General features: G+C 44.3%; 3 protein-coding genes across 3 annotated transcripts in view; 1 reads left to right on the top strand and 2 right to left on the bottom strand.

The window, feature by feature from the left end:
- The window catches only part of lrp12 (low density lipoprotein receptor-related protein 12), a 14,132-nt gene extending 4,995 nt beyond the window's left edge, over positions 1-9,137 (top strand). The window contains exons 2-8 of the mRNA XM_076301915.1: positions 88-144; positions 858-993; positions 2,397-2,599; positions 4,234-4,868; positions 5,371-5,840; positions 6,432-6,564; positions 6,856-9,137. Coding sequence (XP_076158030.1) covers positions 88-144; positions 858-993; positions 2,397-2,599; positions 4,234-4,868; positions 5,371-5,840; positions 6,432-6,564; positions 6,856-7,953 — 2,732 coding nt within the window. The 3' untranslated portion in view covers positions 7,954-9,137. The remainder of the gene's footprint in view (positions 1-87; positions 145-857; positions 994-2,396; positions 2,600-4,233; positions 4,869-5,370; positions 5,841-6,431; positions 6,565-6,855) is intronic.
- LOC143140818 (dendritic cell-specific transmembrane protein-like) lies at positions 8,779-23,474 on the bottom strand. The gene is made up of 3 exons (XM_076301934.1): positions 22,452-23,474; positions 12,107-12,394; positions 8,779-8,805 (listed from the first exon to the last, which is right to left on the bottom strand). The coding sequence occupies exons 1-3, from the start codon at positions 23,472-23,474 to the stop codon at positions 8,779-8,781; spliced, it is 1,338 nt and encodes a 445-aa protein (XP_076158049.1).
- On the bottom strand, positions 14,771-21,112 carry LOC143140436 (uncharacterized). Its single transcript, XM_076301334.1, has 14 exons — positions 20,580-21,112; positions 19,788-19,889; positions 19,580-19,636; positions 19,415-19,480; positions 19,228-19,326; positions 18,792-19,137; positions 18,390-18,672; positions 18,064-18,297; positions 17,889-17,980; positions 17,661-17,765; positions 17,336-17,523; positions 17,079-17,243; positions 16,694-16,938; positions 14,771-16,569 (listed from the first exon to the last, which is right to left on the bottom strand). Exons 1-14 carry the CDS (start codon positions 20,774-20,776, stop codon positions 16,535-16,537), a joined length of 2,214 nt encoding a protein of 737 aa, XP_076157449.1. The 5' UTR covers positions 20,777-21,112; the 3' UTR covers positions 14,771-16,534.

Below are 23,474 nucleotides of genomic sequence, written 5' to 3'. Positions count from 1 at the left end.
CAATGAATGCTTAATAATGTATCTGAAATGCAGTCTTTAATGTTATGTTCTCCACTCACCTCTCTCTCACCTTGCTGCTTTTTGCAGGAAGCGCAGTTTGCTCCCAGCACAATGAAAACGTCTATGTATCAGGGATTTCAAATGGTACGTTAAACACACACATCGTCTCAGCCATTACTGCCCATATACCCTCCTTTGTTAGGTAGTGCTTTAATTTCCCTCGGGTTGAATAAAGTAGCATCCATATCTAATCTAATTCTGAGCCCACTTTCTTTCTCATTTTACATGAAGTTCACTATCTCGCACACACATATATTATTATATTATTATATTGTTATATATTATATTATATTATATTATATTATATTACTTGTACATTTGTAAACTTTTATCATCATATCTGATGCCTAATTGATTCATAATGTTATCACCCATGAATAGTTAGACTCTTTTGCGAGGTAAGCTTGGGAATTGGTGACTGTTGATCCATTTGCAGCCCTGAAGCAATGGGTTTTTTGTTGTTAACCTAGAGAAAAGAGCTTTGGCTCTCTGCAGCTGTGTGCTATTGATAGCCCTGCACATTCACTCCCTGGAGGGGATGTTTTGACACAACCCCCTCCACTGTCAGTGGGACTGTGGGCTCAAGCTGTTGCTGTCCAGAGGTGCTGAGAGACAGTCCAGACAAACATAGTCACCCAACCATGGGGCCCCTCTGTTAGAAGAATTACGTCTGTTACGTCTGCATGAATATGACTTGTGAACGTGTTTATGTCACAACAGCTGAGGTATTAACTCGTATTTCTCAATCCCTCTCTCCGTGTGTGTGTGTGTGTGTGTGTGTGTGTGTGTGTGTGTAGCTTGTGGCGATGTGGCCGAGTTGATCCGAGCGTCCAGCGGGGTCATCACCAGTCCCGGCTGGCCGTTTGAGTACCCGTCCCGTGTCAACTGCAGCTGGAACATCAGGGCCAACCCTGGAGAGATCATCACCATCAGGTAAGAGCACCTGACATTACACTTGGGATGGACATACCTAATGAACCTACTGGAAGCATTTTGCTGCGGGTTCTATCAAATCACTTTTACATAGGTTTCCTCCTACACTGTCCTGAAGGTATGGCACGTAAGGCAATATCATTTCACTCAACGATGAGTTGCAAACATGACTTGTCATGTCCATGAATTCGGCTAGCGATGATGCTGGTCTCTTTCTCAGTAGCCAGATCCATAGTAGTAGGGAGGCCTTATTCCAAATGCTGACATGACTGTTGTGATTCTCTGGGCAATGTTGGGTTGGAGCCATAACATGCATTATGTACCATACAACCCCTGACAGTACATGGAAAGGATGGGTTTTTATCTGGCTACTGCACTCTTCGTTTTCTCTCTCTCTCTGTCTGTCTCTCTCTGTCTCAGCGCAGACGATTGAGCTTGTTTTCACCCCACTGTGCATGTTCTGTTCTATTTTTTAAAAGCCTCTCGGAGCTCTGATGATGGGCGCTGTGCCTGGGCTTATTTGGGCTTGCGGAAGTGACGCCACTGGTGCTCTCCAGGATGTGTGGCTCACTTCCATAACGCTCTTGCTCCCGTTTGCTAGAAGCATAGTCTCATTTACCTGGACGCTGCTGTCTTCTCTTTCTTTCTATCTCTCTTGCTTTCTTTCTTTGTCTTTATCTTGTATTCTTCCACCTTTTGTCTGTCTGTCTGTCTCTGTGTCTCAGTTGCTCTCCCCTTCCCTCTCTGTTGTAAGGCAGTGTCCATGGTTACCGACATAAAAATAGGATCCCTGGTTTTATTTTTTTGTTCAGGACATGATTATTTTGTGGCTTTACTGTCTTTACTGAGCGGAAAACCAGGAGTGTTTTGATTGCGCTCGTCGCGTCTCAATTTCAGCTATTCTGGCCATTAGTGCACAGAACTCATTAGTGGATTTACAGTCCTGTCATCAGTGATCATTTAAAAAGCGCCACACACACACACACACACACTAAACGTCAGCTCACTGCTCTGATTATTTGCGGTGCGAGTGACTAGAAGGAATAAACAGGCATGGGCTTGGCTCTGGCTCTAGTATTAATCAATTATAAATCTGATATGTTGCACAGTGAAATGGTACTGGTGCTACCCAGCCATGCTAGTAAACGTTTGGGGTCGTGCATGTTATGTTGTCTGGTTTGCCACTGTTCCAGAACATTATATTCTCACTAGTCAGCTTGAAAGGACTTTGGTAAATATTATGACTACAGAAGTAATGGCAAACTGAATGGGTGAATTGAAATGTAATGTAATCACTACACGGTGTTTGCAATGAAATTGCATGCTTATTCACTAATGCTGTTGATGGGAATGTGATCATAATATTGTGATTTGGCCCCTCGCCCTCCATCTCCCCTCTCCAGTTTTCAGGACTTTGAGATCCAGAGTTCCCACCGCTGCGGAATGGACTGGATCTCCATCGGCGCCTACAAGAACCTGGACGGCTTCCGGGCCTGCGGCTCGTCCATCCCGGCGCCATACATCTCCTCTCAGGACCACGTGTGGATCAAGTTCCACTCGGACGACAGTCTGACCGGGAAGGGCTTCAGGCTGTCTTACATAACAGGTAAGTCTGACTCTATTTATAGCTCCCTAATGGCCAGCGATCTCTCGGTGCAGGGGTCACGTGAGCCGGTGGCTGCTACTGTCTAACCTCTGGTGTCCTGTCCACACTTCACCCTGTCTCTCTCACTCTCTGACTCTGTCATTCTTTTCTGCTTTGCCCTCTGTCTCACTCACTCTCTCTCTCTCTCTTTCTCTTTCTCTCTCTCTCTCTCTGTCACACACACACACACATTGCTGTCTCTTAACTCTTGCTACCTTCCTTGCTTTTCAACTTCAACATCTCTCAGCTCCTGCTCTAACCTTCTAACCTCTCTTAGTGCAGACATGCCATTGACTTTCATCTCTCTCTCTCTCTCTCTCTCTCTCTCTCTCTCTCTCTCTCTCTCTCTCTGAGACCGAGATCACAGTCTTTCTTCACTCTTCCAGTTCCACTCTCTTTTATTATCCCTTTTCCCACTTTCTCCTTCCCTCACTTTCTCCCTTCACTCAACCGTCACTGGCAGCTCGCTCCACTACATTACTGATACCACACTACCAGTAAACTACAGAAGCCTGGAAGGGTAAAACTATATATTTCTCTAGCAAGTTGTTTTGGCTTGTTTTCAGGACAACCAATTATTTTTTTTTGTAACTTTACATGTCTGTGGTTGCTATAATGACAGGATGCACAGAAACATGCCTACTAGAAATGTTGAGTGATTTTTTTTTTTTTTCCTTTCCCCATTTCAGTTCCACTAGCACAACAGTCTAGAGTGTTATTCTTCCCATCGCGACATAATAATTGCCTACAAAGATTTTGTACATCATCATTAAGCGGCCACAAAGATGCTCTTGTAGAGCGCTGAAAAAGGACCTTTTTTGAGAACTGCAGCACAATAAAGCTTTTGTTCAAAATGCGTTCAAATGCGAAGAAACAAATGTCAAGTTCACTTTTTGTGGCGGCAGAAACTCAGTGACCTCTCAAAAGTGTGCATGCCAGTTCGCTTTTAAAATGCTACCCTCTCAGATTTATAGCAATTATGACAATTACAGCTCTGACATTTTGGTTGAATTAAAATTGGAGTTAAACTTTATTTTTTTATGTAGTCAGCAAGAATGTTTTCTATTAAAGCCGCCCAGTTTTTTTAGAGCTTCACATAGCAGTGAATTCCACAATTTACTGTAAAACCAACATGTTTGTGGCTTTTGGATTTAGCCTGAGGATCAAATAGAAATAAGAGAGATTACTCAATTTAATTGGAAGCTTAGAGCTTCGTACAGAATAAAATCTAATTTTGATATACAGCAATATATTAAGTTCTCAACTCCAATGCAATATGAAGCCATACTCTTTCTTCATGGGTGTTCCTGGCTTTTGGAGAGCTTCATATTGAGGTTACTGTTGTGCACTAATAAAAATTTTACTATTATGGAAATGATACCATAGTTCAAAATACATGTTATTGAAATATTGTGTTTCATTTGCATTCAGTTTGTAGCACAGTGTGCAGGAAGGAAGGAAAATAGGAAATAGTGCTGTAGATTCCTTTTATTGGGACGGGCCTGGGAGGTTGAGACTTAATAAAAAAAGAAAGCAATTTCAGATTTTCCACCCACATCCACTAAACCTCACTCCAATGTTTTACACACTCGCAGGGAAGTCTGAGGAGCTGGCGTGTGAGCCGGACCAGTTCCACTGCGCCAACGGCAAGTGCCTGCCCGAGGCGTGGAAGTGCAACGGCATGGACGAGTGCGGCGACAACTCTGACGAGGAGCTGTGCGCGGCGCCCAATGACCCGTCGGCGCTCTTCTCGTTCCAGCCGTGCGCCTACAACCAGTTCCCGTGCCTGTCCCGCTACACGCGCATCTACACCTGCCTGCCCGAGTCGCTCAAGTGCGACGGCAGCATCGACTGCCAGGACCTGGGCGACGAGATCGACTGCGACGTGCCGGCGTGCGGCGAGCGCCTGCGCACCTTCTACGGCGCGTTCAGCTCGCCCAACTACCCGGACTTCTACCCGCCGGGCAGCAACTGCACGTGGCTCATCGACACGGGCGACCGGCGCAAAGTGGTGCTGCGCTTCGTCGACTTCAAGCTGGACGGCACGGGCTACGGCGACTACGTCAAGGTCTACGACGGCCTGGAGGAGAACCCGCGGCGGTTGCTCCGCGTGCTGACGGCGTTCGACGCCAGAGCCCCACTTTCCGTGGTGTCGTCGTCAGGTCAGCTCCGTATACACTTCTACGCGGACAAGGTCAACGCGGCTCGCGGATTCAACGTCACCTACCAGGTGAGTGAGGGGAAAACAAAGGGCTACAGGCATAAGCCAGTGTTTTAGGATTGAGAGCGTGTGTGTGGGTTGTGGTTTTTGAGGCTTTGGTCTTTTGGGAAAAGGGGGCAGACTGCGACGGAACGAGAGCAGACGGATTTGGGACCTGAGAGCTCACGGAAATAGTATCATGTCCCAAGGGTGATGTTTAGTAGGCTATCTTACTCATTCGCAACTCATTTCTTTTGTTAAGGCTAGACATTTTCAAGAATTCTCTCTGACTGACTATGCTAACTTATAGGTACTGTAGCAGTGTAGAGCATTTTGTTAACACACAATGTCCATGTAGGTAATCTTAACTGTCGTTATCATTAGACTTTGACTTTTGCATTGAATTTAGTCTGTCCCCCAAACACATCTTATGTGAATAATGTGTATTGGCATTTGTGTTTACAACACTTTGTGTTGTCAGCCATAGTGATGATCTTCTCCTTTATCTCTTCTCTTTGTTGCCCTCCCTCAGGTGGACGGCTTCTGCCTGCCGTGGGAGATCCCGTGCGGGGGCAACTGGGGCTGCTACACGGAGGCGCAGCGCTGCGATGGCTACTGGCACTGCCCCAACGGCCGCGACGAGCTCAACTGCAGCACGTGCCAGGAGGACGAGTTCCCGTGCTCGCGCAACGGAGCCTGCTACCCGCGCTCGGACCGCTGCAACTACCAGAACCGCTGCCCCAACGGCTCGGACGAGAAGAACTGCTTCTTCTGCCAGCCGGGCAACTTCCACTGCAAGAACAACCGCTGCGTGTTCGAGAGCTGGGTGTGCGACGCGCAGGACGACTGCGGCGACGGCAGCGACGAGGAGAGCTGCCCCGTGGTGGTGCCCACGCGCGTCATCACCGCCGCCGTCATCGGCAGCCTCATCTGCGGCCTGCTGCTGGTCATCGCGCTGGGCTGCACCTGCAAGCTCTACTCGCTGCGCATGTTCGAGCGCAGGTGAGACATTTCAGTTCTGCAGACATTCATGGTGCAGCATAAGCATTAAGCAATGGCCTGATGGCCGTGTACAAGGAAAACAAATATGCCAGGCAAGTAGTTTGGCCTGTCGCTGGCCCATTTGGACCTGTGTCTCTGCCAATCACAGGCCCAGTTCACTTCACCTGTAACTGGTTGTCTAAGATAAGCCTATGAGGTTTCTAAAAGATGGAGGGGATTCCTATTAGGGTCATGGAAAATGCAGCACCTATGGGTGGGAGGACGCGCTACACTGACCGATGTGACAGGCTATGGTTGTTTGGCGAATGGAAATAGCAATGTAGTCCACAACTGTTTAACAGGACAGAATCTGGTATGGATTTGCAGAGGACTCTGCACTCTTGAGAGGGGCTGTAAGAGACTATTTGAAATGAATGCGTAAGTGGAAAGCGTGCATGTGGGATATTTAGTGTGGCATTTTGGATTGTGGAAAATATCAAAATGAGAAGAAAAAAAAGCGCTTCAGGATCTTTAGCGTTCAGGGAGAGAGGGCAGTAATGTGGGGGAAGTCGGGCATGTTCCATGTGGTTAACCCAGCTGTCGTCCCCTCAGGTCTTTTGAGACACAGCTGTCCAGAGTGGAGGCCGAGCTGCTGAGGAGAGAGGCGCCCCCGTCCTACGGTCAGCTCATTGCCCAGGGGCTCATCCCACCCGTGGAGGACTTCCCTGTCTGCTCTGGCAACCAGGTGAGTTTATATGTACACACATCTCTAGCTCAGATTCCACTTCAACAATAAATGCTTTTTTCCAATAATTAATCTAGATCATTGAGTGTGGTATGAAGTTAATGTAGCATTAAATTAGAACAGATAAATTTAGCTGTAGTACAAAACGTTTATTGTGGCAAATGCTCTTCTCATGATCTGTATCTAAATATAACTGAGTGCTTCATCATCCGGCTCTTCAACTCTCATCTATGTGCTTTATGGGATTGGGATTAGCGTTAATCTGCACGTGTGTTGTGTGTTAATCTGTAGGCCTCGGTCCTGGAGAACCTGCGTCTGGCCGTGCGCTCGCAGCTCGGCTTCACCTCCATCCGCCTGCCCACCTCCGGCCGCCACCGCAACATCTGGCGCCGCCTCTTCAACTTCACGCGTTCGCGGCGCTCCGGCTCCCTGGCGCTGGTCTCCGCTGAGACGGACGATGGCTCAGGCGCCGGGACCGGCGGCGGTGGCAATGGTGCAGGCTCTACCCGGGAACCCGGAGTCCTGCTGGGCTCTCACCGCGGCCTGCTGCCCCTCGACTCGGACGACACCGACACGGAGAGCGAGCACCCGACTCAGCGCCGCGACACCGTCGGAGCAGTGGGCGGCGGAGGGGGAACTGGACCCGCGGCTCCCCTGCCTCAGAAAACCCCACCCACCGCTGCCGTGGAGGCCATCGTATCCGTGACGACCAGCCTGCCCCAGCTGTCCGGTCGGGAGAGCAGTCTGGTCGAGAGTTTGTCGGAGAGCTCCGGGACGATAACGACATCGGCGCTGCCCCAGCGTTCGATCTCGACGTCATCGATGAGCAGCGGCGGTAGCAACAGCAACAGCAGCAGCGGCGGCGGCAGCAGTCCGGGCGGCCGGAGCCAGCTCAGCAGCGCCCTCAGCAGGATGACCCGCGGCCTGCGCTGGGTTCGCTTCTCCCTCACGCGCTCCTCCGGCGGGAGTGGCGGAGGCTCCGGCCGGAGCGGGTCGGGGGGCGCCGGGCCCAACCACAGCCCCCTGAGGCAGCTGGAGCACGGCTCCGTCACCTCCGTTGGTGGCGGTAGCGAGCGGGAGGAGGAGGACGATGTGGAGCTGCTCATCCCCGTCGCCGACGTGCCCTCGGTGGCGCTCTCGGACGGCGGCGGCGGCGGCTGTGGCGGCGACTGCTCAAGGCCCCTGCTGGAGGGCTTGTCCAGCCCCTCCGAGCTAGTCAGCGTGGGCCCCCTGCTGGCCTCGGCCACACTCCGAGGCCGGCCGCTGGCGGGTCGGGACGGGCCATGCGAACACTGCGGCATGGTGCACACCGCCCGCATCCCCGACGCCTGCCTGGAGGCCACCGCCAAGACGGAGACGAGCGACGACGAGGCCCTGCTGCTCTGCTGAAACCCCCCCAACTCAGCTTAGCTGGCTGACTGACTGTCCCATACAGTTGTACACCCACCCCACCCCACCCCACCCCACCCCACCCCTAATCCTCTGCTTCGCTCTTTCTATCTTTCTCTGAGTTCTCCCTATCCTAATGCCTTGATGGGCATTGTCAGTGGGCTTACTGGTCAGAGAAGCTCAGAGTGCCCAGTGATTTGTGACAAAGCTATAGGAAAGTTAAGAAGAAATGTAAGGATATTAAGGATATTAAATGTCTTTTCGGAACTTTTGGTACGATACAGATGATACATTACCCATATTCAGTGACCGTCTTATTCCCAGAATCTCTCTGCTAGCCCTGAACACTACAAGCCACTGTGCAATATTTGAGTGTTTTTACGTATTTTCTCTGGAGTGGAGAATGACAGCTTATGTACGGAAAAGTTTGAAGCTTAGGTCAAGGTGGGTTTGAAACTCCTTAAGTGGACCGATACGTATGATGAGGGGTAAGGCTGTGTTGCTCTTTCAATTTTGTCCTTAACACTGTTTAGAGAGATTTCAGCCAAAACGACTCAAGTTGGTACTATTAGGACAGTTGAACCTGGAAGAAATGTCTGTATTTTGTTTTCCTTTTATTTTTTCCCTCCCGTTTTAAATTATTATTTCACATTTCATTCTAACTGTAAAGGTAAGGGTTTGTATTTCAAGGTACGAGATGGCAGCTGTGTGGGGGAAAACTGTGTGATCTTGGCCTCCCTGTGCTACCACGCCGTCTTACATTTCGGTGTTGTGGAGGTTGTCTCGTGATCCTGAAAGGTAACGACAGCCCTGCCCTACGCAGTATCACACGGTGTGGAGCCATTTCTGTTTCTACAAGGGAAAAAAGTGAATTTGAGAAAATACAGTTTCTAAGGACTTTACATGGTTTTCAAAATGGCCACTGATGTCCGTTGTATTTATTGTTTTATGTTTGTTTGTTTGTTTTTGTTACTGTTTGGTAACCTCAATGTTTTGGTACTGAGAACAATTGTGTGAGTGTGTGTATATTTATTATTCTTATTAATTTTAATTTCAGTAGCGGTTACTTGAGAAGCATGTTTTAACTGTCTTGTGCTTTTTTGTTAAGTGATATGGTGTTGATACAATAAGAATAAATATAAATAAATAAATATATATATGTAATTGTTTACTGCACTAAGGAAATAAAAACAGCATTCATAAATCAGTTATGTGGTGGGAGTCTCCTTTAGGGGTATCTAGATGATATTAAGATGTTTTCAAATGATTCAATTTGAATATTTTTACCTTGACCCAACTTTACTTTGCGATATTTCATGTTTTATTTTTCCATCAGCAAATGGACATTAACAGTGTAGTCCTTGATTATAATATACTACACTTACACATATTCAGTGAAGCTCTTCTCACGTTCCTCTGGCTGTCGTATGTGTGTCTGCCTGGTGGTCATGCATAGGTTCTAATGACAGAAAGTGGCTCAGACCGAGCCAATGCACTATTCCAGCAAACATTTTGCTTAAGAAACATGGACGGTGAGGGAGTTACTTTTCCTTCAACGTAAATATTACTCCTTTACACATCATCCACAGTGTTCTGTGCATATTTGACACTAGAGGGCCTTGTTTTTCGGCCATGATGATGTGTGGTACACAGACGACACTCTGTGGTGTAATGGAGAAGCTCATCTCAGATCTGGAAGTACTGTACTCTCCGTGTTTTGACCAGCTAATCAAGTTAACTTGTGCAAATTATTGTGTCACTTTGTGCATGCAATCCTTTTTCATCAACTGTTAGACAAGACAACAAGGTCATAACACCACTTACAACTGGCCGCAGTGGGCCTCTAAACACATTTTAGTTCTTGTTCATCATCAACTTCAATGTCCATTTTTTTAGAAAAACGGATGTTGCAGTGTGGAAATCTTGCTGTTCGCAGAAGGATAAAGAGGAACGGCATGGGAGGAACTCACTGAGGAAAAATAGTAAACTATTTTCATCTATCTATAGATTGCACTCCAGCACAGCCAGCCAAACAGTGTCAGATGCACACTTCTTCGCCACAGATACACCGTGTGTATACTGTGTACCTATTGCCTCACGTTTACACCACTGCAGCTAAACCAGGCAGCTTATCACTCCAACGCTCAAAATTGTCTTTGTTGCCAGTTTTAGAAAGCGTCTCTCTTATAGCAGCAAACATCAGCATAGCCGGACGTATAGTTCAGTCATTTTCACAATGATTATGTGGATAGGCCTACAGCTTAATTTCTTGCAGGATGTGTAGGTCTGAATGCTTCAAAGAAGAAACCTTAGCACACCAGCAGAAGGACAATGCACATTATTCTGTAGATGGGTGAATGTATATTTGGATATGGCTTCTCTTTTCTTAAAATTTCAGTTCTTCATTTGTCAAATGATAAAATACAGAGACAAAGAAGACAATGACAATTGATGTCAAGTTTAATGCGATTACAAAAGTGAGAATTTTCTGGCATGACAATGGACTAAATTAACTATCTAAATTAATAAATGCAGACAGCATAGTCATACAAAGTTAAACATGTTTATGAGTTAGTTTGTTAGTACTGAACTCTTCCACTGATAACATGCAGAATTATAAGCAAAAAGTATACGCAGAAATGTGAAATGTTATTGCAAATGCATATGCAGTTATCATCTATAGATTGTCACAAGGCCATAATCATAATATACTTTGAGGGGGACACATCTCCCCAATATTAAAAAATGCTCAAAATGTCCCCCACAATATCAAGACATAAATTGGCAGGCTACAGTAGTATCACTCACTGTTGTGCAAAATAATCACTTGTTACAAACTGGAAAATGGTTAAATATCTGACAGAGAAACGGAATGCAGAGGTGAGAGATGATGGTTAAGTGAAGAAACTTGATTACAGAGAATTGCCAGAAAAACACTAATTTGACTTGCACAATAATCCTCTTTTGAGCCATAACTTAATATATGTGAAAGTTGTAGAATACAAAAGCGGATGTACAGATCATTATCCGGTCATTATTTCTGAGAAATTATGCACTGCCTTTTCTCTCCGCCCTTCCTCTTCTGTAGCATTAGATCAGTGCTCTATTTAAGTTGAACAAGGGCACCCTAGACTAAGCTAAATGTAACTAGATAAGTCAATTTTTGCTCCTTTACTCATCGCATGCCACTGTCTATCCCTGCCCAATTGGCATCATCACCCCCCCCCCCCTTTCTCCTTGCTCTGAATGCATTACATGATCACATGGAACCATGGTAATATAGCCATACAAAAGCAGACCCAAAAAGCACATGCAGATGTTGCACAACCAAGTTTTTGAATATTTGCTACTTCGACCAAATTCCAATGCACAGATTGCACTCTATTCCAATGCACAGTTTTATGTTATGTTAATATGATTATCGTTTTGGTTGTAATTTGTTCAGCCCTCAATGGCATAAGGTATAATGGCACATGAAAATTAGAAAAACAGTATTATTAGACAGTATTGTTTAAAAGAAAACATATAAACATATCACCCCATGAAACTGTGCATATAATAGGATCGCAGAAACTGATTTCACACGGCATGCACATTTTGTCCCCCCCCCCCCCCCATGTTGACTTCATGGTTACGACCTTGGATTGTCACGAAGTTGAAGACCATCATCCATTTTCTTTGGAAAAAATATGGGAAACCAGAATTTCACCTGCAAAAAAAAGCAAAAAACGTTTGACAGAAATGTTTTTGTTTATGTCTATGTTTATGTAATTTAGCAGATGCTTTTGTCCAAATCAACTTATTACAACAATGCGATAGTTAAAATGAACAATAAACAGTTATAGAAAGTTGTTAATGTTACATTAAGGATAGTAATGATGACACTAATGTCAACAGAATAACAATGATCAATAATGAAAACAATTACACAATAAATATACAAATAAAGCAGTGCCATCATATTTGGTAAAAATGGCAATAGTGTAATTAAACTGCTGTCCTCATCCCTTCCTTTGCATGTCACAAATGTAACATTTAACCAATACTTTAATTCTAATAATACATAATACAAGCTTCTGAGAAATGCAATTGTAATACTTAAAACCTAGGGATGACTGCTGCTGTGAAAGCTAATTACTGTAAAGGCACTTACATTCGTTGCATAGCTCACAACTTTCATAGCTTTCAGTTTCTTTTTGGACCTCTTGCGAACAATCTTAGCATGCAGGTGTTGGACCCTATCTGCTGAGGAGTCACCATAGAATCTTTCGATCAGCAGTATCTTGGCTTGGAGGAACTTGGGGGAGAGCAGGCCCATGATCGCCAGGACAACCAGGATGACGGACAGCGGAGCTAGCGACTGAGAGAGGAGGATGGTGGGCTGGGGCAGGCACTCTTTCTTGAACATCTCAATGGAGTAGGAGAAGGTCTTTGGAGACCCCTAAAAAGAAAAGGGTCTCATTAAATCCTCAATGCGTTGTTCAATAATGTAACTTTCCTTTAGATCTACTAAGTAGTTGAGTCTTGAATTTCCCCTTGGGGATCAATAAAGTATACTGCCCTACAAAGCCAAAAGGCAGTAACTGCATTTTTGGTCGAAAATGAGTTAATGTCATTTTTGGGATATTAAAGACTTCCTTTATCATGTGGATAAAAATCTATACTCAATTTGACTGTTTTTTTAAAAAAATAGAGGGTTGTGTTCACCGTAACTCCCAAAACCATACAAGCAACCATGGCAGAGAGCCACAACTGCAGTTACTGTTCTTTGGCTTTGTTCTTCGACGTACAAGTACAGTTACCATACTCTGCCTTTGGTAGCAAATATTGATTATATGTCAGTTACTGCCTTTTGCCTTTGCACGACTCCTTATTTTTAGTACATAATACAAAGGCAGAGTACAGTATCTGACAAATAAGGGTCAAAGGTCAACTTTGAGCACAAGTTTTTTTTATATACACACATTTCTTCATCAGGGCAACAATTCACCAGATTTTCATTGCTCTACCTATAATACATTTGTGTAGACAAAACAAAAAACTTTAAAGTCATTTTTCTCAGTTTGACACTCTGGTCAGTTACTGCCTTTTGCCTTTGTAGGGCAGTATATATCTATCTATCTACCAATGGTTCCCTTTGAATCATGCCTCGGTTTTGCACATTTATGCACCTCATAGCATACCTAACAAAAACTGCACGTACATAGATGTGTTGTTAATGTAAAGGAATAGGTGCACATGAAAAATGATATTACATATCTACGTTGCCTAAATGTATGTATTTACATTTATGCATGTATTAAAAAGCTTGTGTTGGGGCCCCTGCACTTATGTTCGCTGGCCTACTTCAGAGGTGGAAAAAGTACGAAAATATTGTATTCAAGTAAAAGTACCAATACCTTGATGAAATATTACTTAAGTACAAGTTAAAATACCGATCTAAAAAAGTACTCAAGTAAAAGTAAAAAGTAGTTCATTTAAAATGTACTTTAAGTAAAAGTTACTTAGTTACTTTTTTTTTTTTGGGGGGGGGGGGGTACCAGAATAACCAGTTTTACCAAAGACTTTCTAATGAGGAGATACAGCACTCAAAAAATCCTCCATAGTAATGCATGGGGTTAGTTTGTAACGCTAATATGGCAGTTGTCTACACATCATATGTCTACACATATCACAACCCTTCCGTGACAAAACGTCGACATGTGAATACATTGAGTGAATCATGTGGTGTGTTGTAAAATACATTGAGTCAATCATGTGGTGTGCTGTGAAGACATCGTGCCAATCATCTGTTGTGATCTCGCTGCTGGAGCAAGATTGGTGTCGTGAAGCCTTACGCACACGCATTTCTGCTGAAATAAATGCACGATAAGTGCCCAAAAAGTGTTGCAATATGGCCGCCGAGTGGAGGTGCTTGCCTGAAAAGGACGTTGAGAAATGGAGATCTATGTGAAAAATCACCGGAGTTCTCCTTTAAGTTTGAGCAGTAGTTGATTTTCAAATTAGTTGCACTCATCCTTGGGTCGCTTTGCAGTGAACAGTAATCCAGCACAACTGAAAAGCCCCTCACAGGCAGCTGAGGCAGGCAGGCCAATATTGAGTTGCAGAGAGTTTTTTTTATATTTGGAAACGAGCAGAAGGTTCAGCAGATTAAAGGGCGTCGTACTGGGGGGGAAGTGGGAAGTATAGGGCCCCAATGGAGGAGAGGGCCCGTGAAAAGTGGAATACAGGGGGCACAACATTTTCACCAGGCATTAGTAATAACTCAGGTAATCCACACATAAAAAATCCAAACAACTCCATAAGTAGAGTCATGTAATGAAGTGGAATAACACAGGGGAAAAGTATTAAACACGCTAAGAAAAAGCACTAAGGCAAGGAAAGGGAAGGAACGAGCTGGAATCTGTATAGAGAGTAGTTATCCTTTCTATCTGTGCAAATTAATATAAGCTTGGTTAGTAGCCTACATATTGATGGGCTATAAAAAGGTTTTTCATTACCAAGGTGTCACACAAGAAACATTTCATGATGGATAAAAGCAAAAAGCTCTCCCAAGACCTTTGCAACCTTATTGTGGCAAAACATATCAATGAAACTGGTTACAGATGCATTTCAAAACATCAGAATCTTCCAGTTAGCAGCATGGGAGCCATTATCTGCAAGTGGAAGAAACATCACTGCATCATCAACCGGCCATGCACAGGATCTCCTCGTAATATTTCTGACCAGGAAGTCAGAAGGATAGTCAATTCCAAGAGCCAAGGACCACTCGGAGAAAGCTCCAGAAAGACTTGAGGCAGCCAATTCAATTAAAGCTACATTGTGTAAGAACTTCTCCCATCTAGCGGTGAAATTCTATATGACAACCAACTGAATATTACTTTCTAGCCCCTCCCATTCCGAGCGCATTTTAACTCCTACGGTGGCCGTTTCATGCCAAGGTTAACATGGCTTCCAGTAGCCTACTACGACTTCGTCCAGTGTTCCTTCCAGCGATGAGGTTACTTTAGAAAACATTACACATTGCATTTAGTTATATAGCCAGTAAACATGTTGGTTATGACCTCTATGTAAAGTGAATAATAGTTTTACGTTTTCGTTATTTTGGTAGGCTACTATTTCATTGCTAGCATCAGCTATCAGATTCCCAAACGAATGCATGCTAATGTTAGTACAGTATCAGTGCTATCTTTATTCTGTATGTACGAGATTAATAGTGTAAGGCAATGTTTTTACAGCGTAGCCTACTATTTTTCTCAGTGAGCAGAGTCAGAGATCAGTCGATGCTACGGAGGTGCGAGGGAAAGGTAAAATGAAGAGGGAAAGGTAAAGAGAAGCCAAAAGACAGCCGGTGGCAGAGGATCGGTGAGACCTCCTAGGCAAAGAAGAAGACTCTCCAAAGATGACGAGGGGAGAGTGGAAGAACTTCAAAGACAACGGAGAGAAGCAACGGAGGTTTGTGTTTTTAATATATTTCTCTGAACAGTATCAATTCAATGACACCGAAATTAGCTCGGAAGCTGCACCAGGCACGTTCGTTTTCGTTGCGTCTGCTGCAACTAGCATACACCAGAAACAAAGACCATTCTTCTAAAATTGATTTTACGCGTTGCGAACGGAACGCTTCAGTTACGCGCTTGGTGTAGCTTCCCTGTTTGTATCTCCATTGTTTATATGTAGCAATTTCTAGCTGTTGCCAGTCAACTGCATGATGTGTTGTCTGCCAGTGAAATCATGACACATATGATTACGTTATGGTCTATAGAAAATGCTTTCACCTTTTCATTGTCCATACACATAGTATTCTTCATTTTGTGTAAACACTTGAAAAATGACAAGAGTACTGTTACTACTTTGCTAACCATCTAACTTTGCTACCTAAACAAGCCTATCTGATCTTATTTTTTGTGTCTTATTTCTTTAGAGATTTGTGGATGGAATGAGCCTGCAAGAGCACATGGACCTCACCACACAGTTGCTAGCGAGGCAGCCTGGTCTGGTGTTTGATGCATTGATGATGCATCAGCGCAGACATGTCATCCCCCCACCTGTGCCAGGGATGCCTTGGTGTACCTGTACACACTGCAGAGACATGCCAACCGATCGAGAGAAAACCTGTGTGAGCCTTCTGCCTCACTTCACACAGTACTGCCTAGATGAAGGTTTTCTCCGGATTCACAGGGAGGACATCACAGTATTAGGCTATGTAAGAGAGCCAGGTGACAAGAGTGTTCAGATATGCTGCCTACAGACATTTCATTTTCTGGCTGCATGGGTCTCTAGGACAGGGTAATATAAAAGAGTGATCCCAAGTTGCTGTGTATTTTGCTTTTATGAAAATAAAATATTTTTGTTATAAGAGACCATTCATGCTGTATTTCTTATACATTACATCCACAAACTTATAATAAAAAAGGAGCTGTAGTAATTTACCTTTTGAAACACCAAATGACGGTAACATGGTCAATAATGTTATTTGCAATATATATTTATTTACAGAAAGTAACAAATTATGGTATTTACACCCATTTACACAACCCTTTCATGGTGCCTTTGAAGCAACATGGACCAGCAATAGGAATCATTCTAAATGCGCAGCCTCCTGGAAAGCTGCTCCTGTGGAAGACATGAGGTGCCATTAGACATACACACCATTTTATAGTTCAACATATTGTTATTAATCTGTACAGTGCTATTTCGCCTAGACTGAGTTACAGGCAAAGGCAAGTGCATCACATACCAAGACCTCTGCTGACTTGTGTCCGCATCAGCTCTGATATAGGGGGTGGAGGTATAGGGGGGACGACACCAAGTCTTCTTGGGTCATTGGGCCGAAGGCTCCTCTTTCGAGGCATCCCAACTCCACTCGTGAGTCTCTTGTTTATAATTTTCCCCTGCAGTTCTGAGATGTATTCATATGTTTTCTCAGATTTCAGGGCGTACAAGCTGTATCGTCTTGCATGTTTGTTGTACAGTCTTCGGAAACTGTAATGGCACAAAGGTAAACTATTACAGGTCAATTACTCATTACAACAACTGACAAACTGGAGAGCACATACCAATCCCAAACCACTGTGTGCCTGTGGGTTTACTTTACAAGACAATACTGCATGTATTAAACTTACATTTGTTTGCCCTCAGATGTAGTTCTTGTTGGTCTGTTGCAGTGGAAATTGTAGTCAAGAGCTGCCAGCAGAACTCTTGCCTCATAAACCGGGGGAGTGAAAGCAAAGCGCTTACTGGCATACATCAGAACATGGTTCTGGAATGACTCCAGGTCTGCTGTTGATCTGTTTGAATAGAAAAGAAATCACACACACATCCACATTAGTGTGTGCATACATACACACACACAATTTGTGTACAATGTTACATGCTATACCTGAAACGCAGATATTTGTGGACATCCTTCAGCCAACGCTTGTTGAAAACAATGTCCACTAAGGCTTTGTGAGACTTAGAATCTCTCTCGATCCACTCCTTCCCATCTCCCAGATCGCTGTGTTGGCAGCTTCCCATTTGCCACGTGTGGATGTTGCAGACATGGTGACAAATGCCAATCCAAAGTGCCTGTGCAAAAAATACAAATATAATACATAATATATAAAACAAATTGTTATACAGAAAAGGGTCCCAATAGTACAAATATATATATAGATATAGTGGAAGCTACCAGCTACAATCAGTACAATAACAATCCTGCTTACAAGGAACTGCTCTTTGGTGTCAGCAGTCTTGCAACACCACCAAAAATGGTTGACGATGTCCTTCAACCAGTGGAGGAGAATGGACTGTCCTTTCACCTTCCCTGCCTTTGGGAAATAAAAACAAAATACTGAGGTATTTCAGAAATTGTCCATGGAGAGCTAAGAAAATGCATATTTCATCCCAACAGTAAACTACAGCCAATGATTCCCATGAGTCTTGAAACTTACAGCAGCAAGTTTCTTGGCCAGATTCTTGGCACCGTGCCACATGTCCAGACTGTGATGAATTCCAAGGTCCTTGTATTTGCCTTTATCTGGGTCTGTGAAGTGGGAAATCATAGCATTTCACAACATCTCTTTTTGCAATATTTGTATTCATATATGTTATCAGAGGAGCACTTACTCATAAGGGCTCCAATCTGGATATGAGCATCTGTGCAGATCTCCACCAGCTTTATCTCTCTGGAAAGCTTGTCCACAGTCTGGATAAATCCCTCCTTCTCCATGATGTTGGAGTTCCACGATGTATGCCGCTTGTCTATTGTTGCTACATGAATGATTTCCTTGGTGTCAAGCTCCATCGTGGTGTAGCTGCAGTACTGGGCACAATGCCCTGGTGAATCATTTCTGCCATCCCCTGTAAAAACCCAGGCATATTTCGTAGTAAGATTATATAATAAATATATGTCATTGCTGCAAGTAATTTATACATGCACCATTTCAACATACCTAGCACCACAACGTCTTTCCCTTGAAGGCGACGGATGGCCTCGGTATTCCTTTCTTCCCAGTATTCCTTGACTGCGTCAACACAGTATGTGTCTTGGATTGTGCAAAATGTGTTTGGGTTCACCATGCCCATGTTCATGAATTTAAACAATAGGGAAACCTTCCCATAGTTGTTCCCCGACAACAAAATGTTGGTGGATAGAAGGAAATCCCCAGCTTGCATCCCAAACTTCATCACAGGCTGCGAATTCCATCTCCACAGGCTATGTCCATTGGGACATACCTAAAAGTCAGAGAAGATTGATAAATGGATTTGAATTATACAACACTGGCTGTCACAAGAAAAGTGCTTGGTATTGCTACCAGTACCAGTTGTATTATGTTGTTACTGACTGGACTTACCCATTCCGCAATCATTGCCGTGCCCTTATAAGTGATGTTGATGTGAAAGGGGGCAACACTATCACACACCAGACCAGTCCTGAGAACACCTGTACATCTGTCCACCGGCAGCTTCATTAGTGTGACAAGCTGCCTCAAGCAGGTCTCATACAACACTGCCGCTCGGACACAGATGATATCATCTACACATTGGACCTTCAAAGGGTCTGGGTAACTGGGCAACTCAACACTGGGCAAGGGCTCGTCAGTAGGGTCTTCATGAGCAGAAAGGTCATGCACAGTTTCATCAAGCCCAATTACAGGAAGATGGTCAACAGTCTGCACTGCCTTTAATGCTCCACCCATTCTGTGGAGGCAGAACACACGGGCACCATGTAAAAATGTATGACAAAACACAACACAAAATATGGCCAAGTAACAACAGATGAGCACACACCGTATAGAAATTGGTGGAAGATACTCTTCGTCAGAGCTGTCATCCCTCTCTCCATCATCTCTTTGATGGAATGCAGATCCTTCATCTGTCCAGTCGATTCTGTAAGAAATAACATATTTAGAAAAAAAGAACTTCCACACAGTACAAATAGTAACATACCGGTATGTCTATAGGGTGTACTACTTACACACTGTTCATGGGGTCATTGAACACATTTTCATCCACATCCTCCGCGATGCTCATGTCATGTAGGCTTTGTAAAAAATATATATAAATGCTTATATCATGAAAATATACAATAGAGAACACATGTAGGGTTAGGGTATAGACATTATGAGCATTGATGGGTTACCTCTGTTCAAGGCTCTCAATTTCAGGGGCTTCTGCAATTGCGCCAAGATGCTCATCTCTGAAATAAATAAGCAGAGTGTTTCACAACATATGACAGTACATAAAATGGTAAACACCAAATTATTAAAAATATAATTTCTGTTATTATCAAACACAATCAAACAACAATCACATAGAGTCAACACAATTGTTTTCATGCAGTGACTGACCTGTCTGTCCCACTAGAGATGCTGGACACTGCTGGAGTTAATACTTTAGAGGGCTTTCCTTTCAGTGGTGTTGATGTGACTGCTCGAAGTTCTCTCTCATAGCTGGACAAAAAAGAGCAGTATGTTTGAATGTCTCACTAAACCACAAACAAAGTGCATTCATTTTATGACAGTGAAGAAAATGTATTTTGGTAGATGCACCTCATATACATACAGTAAATTGACTAAAGTTCAATCAAAACAGTTCTGTCAGTTCAGTTTTGTATTGTTCTGCATGATAATGACTTTGACCCCCAGTCTGATCAGTCTCTGGGCTGGCTGGTCTACCCTTCCCCCATTAGGTGTAATGACCTACCCTTCCTCCATTCACAAGTGTAATGGACTAGTCTACCCTTCCCCCATTCCCAGGTGTAGGCTACAGGTAAAAAAACTTTCCCTTCAGACAATCTAGTAATTAGTAGGCTACGTCTAAAATTAATAAGACTACAGGACAGGCCTCAGGAGGTAAACGTCACCCTTGGAATTGGCTACCCCAGCATTATCAGATTAGGATACATTGTGTAGGCTACAAAGCAAAAGCAATGAAAAATAACTAGGCTACAATTTACAGTGCCCTTTCCCTTTGATCCGTCACAGCACACAGATTTATGTTATAGCCTAGACAATCCTTTTTCATCAACGCGAAAATATCCTAGACGTCATTCTAGCGTTATGCTATAGTTAGCCAAGCAACTGTAAAACTTCGAATTTACACCATAGACTGTATAGGTTTACACGAATAGGCCGAATTACCTGTCGAGAAGAAAGCAGGCAACTTCGGCGTCCCTTTTGAAATCCTTGCTCCTCATGAGCTCTTTCCATCTTGGAAAAGCCACTCCAATATTTACTTTGGTCTTGTTGTTTTTCCTGTCGCGTTGTCTTTTTAATTCTCGTTTTCGCTTCCTTGGCGACTCCTTTTCATGACCTCGAGAATATGTGTGATCCTCCATCTTCAACAACCTTTCAAATCTGCCGGCAGTCAGGAGTAGACTAATCTCCCCCTGCCATACGTCACGGTGCAGCTGAGTGTAGCCTAAAAGCGCGAAAGGCGAAGCTTGAATTTCCAGGAATGTCCCTCGTTGGCGAATGTATTTCAAAGATGGAAGCGCAACATGGATTCAGCCATCGCGCGACTCGCGCGTATGTATTTGGAATAGCAGATTCTACACTTACGAGAATACTTTGATTAGTAAGTGGAAGTAATTACACATGAATGAGCACATATTTTTGAAAGAACAAAAGGGTTTTTGCTAAGAATTAACTCAAAAAAATACACAATGTAGCTTTAAATAGTTCTGGAAGTAACTAAAGATCAGGATTCACAAGAGGGACCCCTGGAATCTGTTTAGAACAATGGGCCAAAATCAGACCTGATACTGCGACCAATAAGTTTTGTCATACAGGAAATGTCTTGAAGCTGTGAAGCTGTCAAACAAAGGCTTTTCCACCAAGTATTGAAGAAATTTCAGTAGGCACGTTCAATACTTTTTTCCCTGTGTCATTCCACTTTAATACACAAAACTCTTATGTTTGGATTTTTTATATGTGTGTTAATATAATGTGTGGTGAACATTTCGAATAGACTCACTGGAAGTTTAGGCTAATTACTGGGGGGGGGGGGGGGGGGGGGGATAAGCGTTCAATACTTATTTCCACCATATATTTATTTTACAAGAATATTTTAACATCCAAATGAAATGTCGAAATGAATGTCAGACGAAATTTAAAGTTTGACTGACTGGATTTTGTATACAAAACATAGTGAAAACTGTGTAAGGTCACTCTCACTCTCCCTTTCTAAAGAGCTAAATGGTGTAGTCCGCCTGCACGATTCATAAGGTAGTCTATCTTTCGCTTATTTAGTTGAGCATCGCTAGTAGTGGACCGCTAATTGTTTTGCTGCTGGTGCAATGTCTTTCTCCAAGAAAGCCAAGTCAGGTTATTAAAAACAAAGGCCAAAACAGGGAAAAAGAGAGACATCAAAATGAGGGGAAACAACTGCTAATAAACTTCTTTCCAAAGAAAGGTGAGCACAAACGTCAAAACACGAAATCCCATAGTGTTTGCTTAAATATCTCCGCAATCATTAGTGCTAAAACGAACTGAGACAACCGATTGGAATAGCGGAAAATACACTTTCATAGGTTAGGCTAATCTGATGCATTTCGTGATCCAGTCTCCATCACTTTCAGAAAGACTGCATGGCGCCAGCTTGATTCATGTCCTGTTGTAGGCTACATGCTGATCATTGTATAAAGAGGAAAAAACGCACGCACATCTCAATCTAATCCTGGGTGGACTTATAAACTATAACTTGGGAGCATATACTGGTGTTGCGGACTTTTTCCCCCTCTCTTACATGCTGATCATTATCACTAGGCTAATGGTTTAGGGCGCGATTTTTTTTTCTCCCTTTCCGTTTTCGTTAGTCTTTTTTTTTTACTTAAGTAACGGATGGGATTTTTGATGTAGCGAAGTACAATACTTCACTCAAAATGTCATCAAGTAAAATTTAAAATACCGATTTTATAAACTACTTAAAAAATACAAAATACACAGAAAAACTACTCAATACAGTAACGTGAGTAAATGTATTTCGTTACTTTCCACCTCTGGCCTACTTACATTCAGAGTTACCCTCAGTGGGACATCAATGGGCCTGAACTGTCTCATGTGCCTGTTGACCGTCTGGATGATCCAGTAGAGCAGGGCGTCCAGGCCAATGAGTGCAGACCAGGTGAGAAGCTGGACGACCACCGGGATGAAGAATGTCAGGACGCTCATCCCGTCAATGAGCGTCGGCCTAGCGGAGGGGATGGATGGGTGACGCTTGGCCTCCTTCTTGGTCAGTGGCAGGACGTGTGGCCTTCCCTCTGCCCTCTGTTGCTCGTCGTAACGCACAAACTCAGGGGTGATGTAGGAGTTCAGGTACCTCTTGTTTTGTCTGTGCATCTTGAGGAACAGGATGGTCATCAAGGCCAGGATGAGGACACTGATACCCGGTGCCACCCTGTTTCCGATGGTGCTCACCGTGTCGTAGATGGCCTCTGCCTTCTCTGCCGTGGCGTTCAGCATCTGTGTGGCCTCCTGGAGCTTCTCCTGAGCCTCCTCTGACTCAGCGTGACCGGACACTCTAATGTCCACTCCGAATGAAACGACACCGAAGTCAAGGAAATGTTCCATTCTCTTGCACGTCTCCCGGATCATGTTCACTTGGGTCTGCAAGGGCGAGGAGGGCGCGTCCGGAAGGTGCACCTGGTTCTCGAGGTTGCACACGATGCTCTGGGCCACGCGGTGGAGGTTCTGGAAGGTGTTGCTGACGTTCCACAGGAGCACCAGGCCCATGCCGGCCGCCAGGAGGAGGTTGCGGCCCTGCTGGAGGGCGCAGGAGATGAGGAAGAGGAGCGCGAAGCAGCGCACACGCTGGGAGACGAAGAGCGACGAGGTCAGGAGCAGGACGGCGCAGCCTGAGATGACTCCGCAGACCAACAGGCTGTACTGGAGGGAGAAGCGGAGACCCAGGAGGAGGAGAGAGCCCAACAGCAGGCTGAAGAGGAAGCAGGAGAGGAAGTGCAGGGAGACATCCCTGCAGCCTGTCCTGTGGTCAGTGGTGAAAAGCCTCACCAGATGTGTGGGTATAGAACCCAT

This window comes from Alosa pseudoharengus, unplaced genomic scaffold, assembly GCF_046254945.1.
Source record: "Alosa pseudoharengus isolate Yale_2024_CS ecotype anadromous, Long Island Sound unplaced genomic scaffold, YU_APseudo_1.1 YU_APseudo_1.1_scf_23, whole genome shotgun sequence".
Classification (NCBI taxonomy): domain Eukaryota; kingdom Metazoa; phylum Chordata; class Actinopteri; order Clupeiformes; family Clupeidae; genus Alosa; species Alosa pseudoharengus.
Note: the sequence above shows the minus strand (reverse complement) of the source record. Positions and strands in the feature narration are given on the sequence as shown.

Excerpts from the sequence above, each read along its gene's own strand:
- LOC143140818 (XM_076301934.1), bottom strand. The coding sequence starts at position 23,474 with ATGGGTTCTATACCCACACATCTGGTGAGGCTTTTCACCACTGACCAC. Across the intron at positions 12,395-22,451 it reads CACTGAGGGTAACTCTGAAT|GGGTCTCCAAAGACCTTCTC; the intron begins GTAAGTAGGCCA and ends TTTTCTTTTTAG. Across the intron at positions 8,806-12,106 it reads TTGTGAGCTATGCAACGAAT|AAACAGAAATGGCTCCACAC; the intron begins GTAAGTGCCTTT and ends TTTCCCTTGTAG.
- LOC143140436 (XM_076301334.1), bottom strand. The coding sequence starts at position 20,776 with ATGGAGGATCACACATATTCTCGAGGTCATGAAAAGGAGTCGCCAAGG. Across the intron at positions 18,298-18,389 it reads GAAAGACGTTGTGGTGCTAG|GGGATGGCAGAAATGATTCA; the intron begins GTATGTTGAAAT and ends GGGTTTTTACAG. Across the intron at positions 17,524-17,660 it reads ACACCAAAGAGCAGTTCCTT|GCACTTTGGATTGGCATTTG; the intron begins GTAAGCAGGATT and ends TTTTTTGCACAG.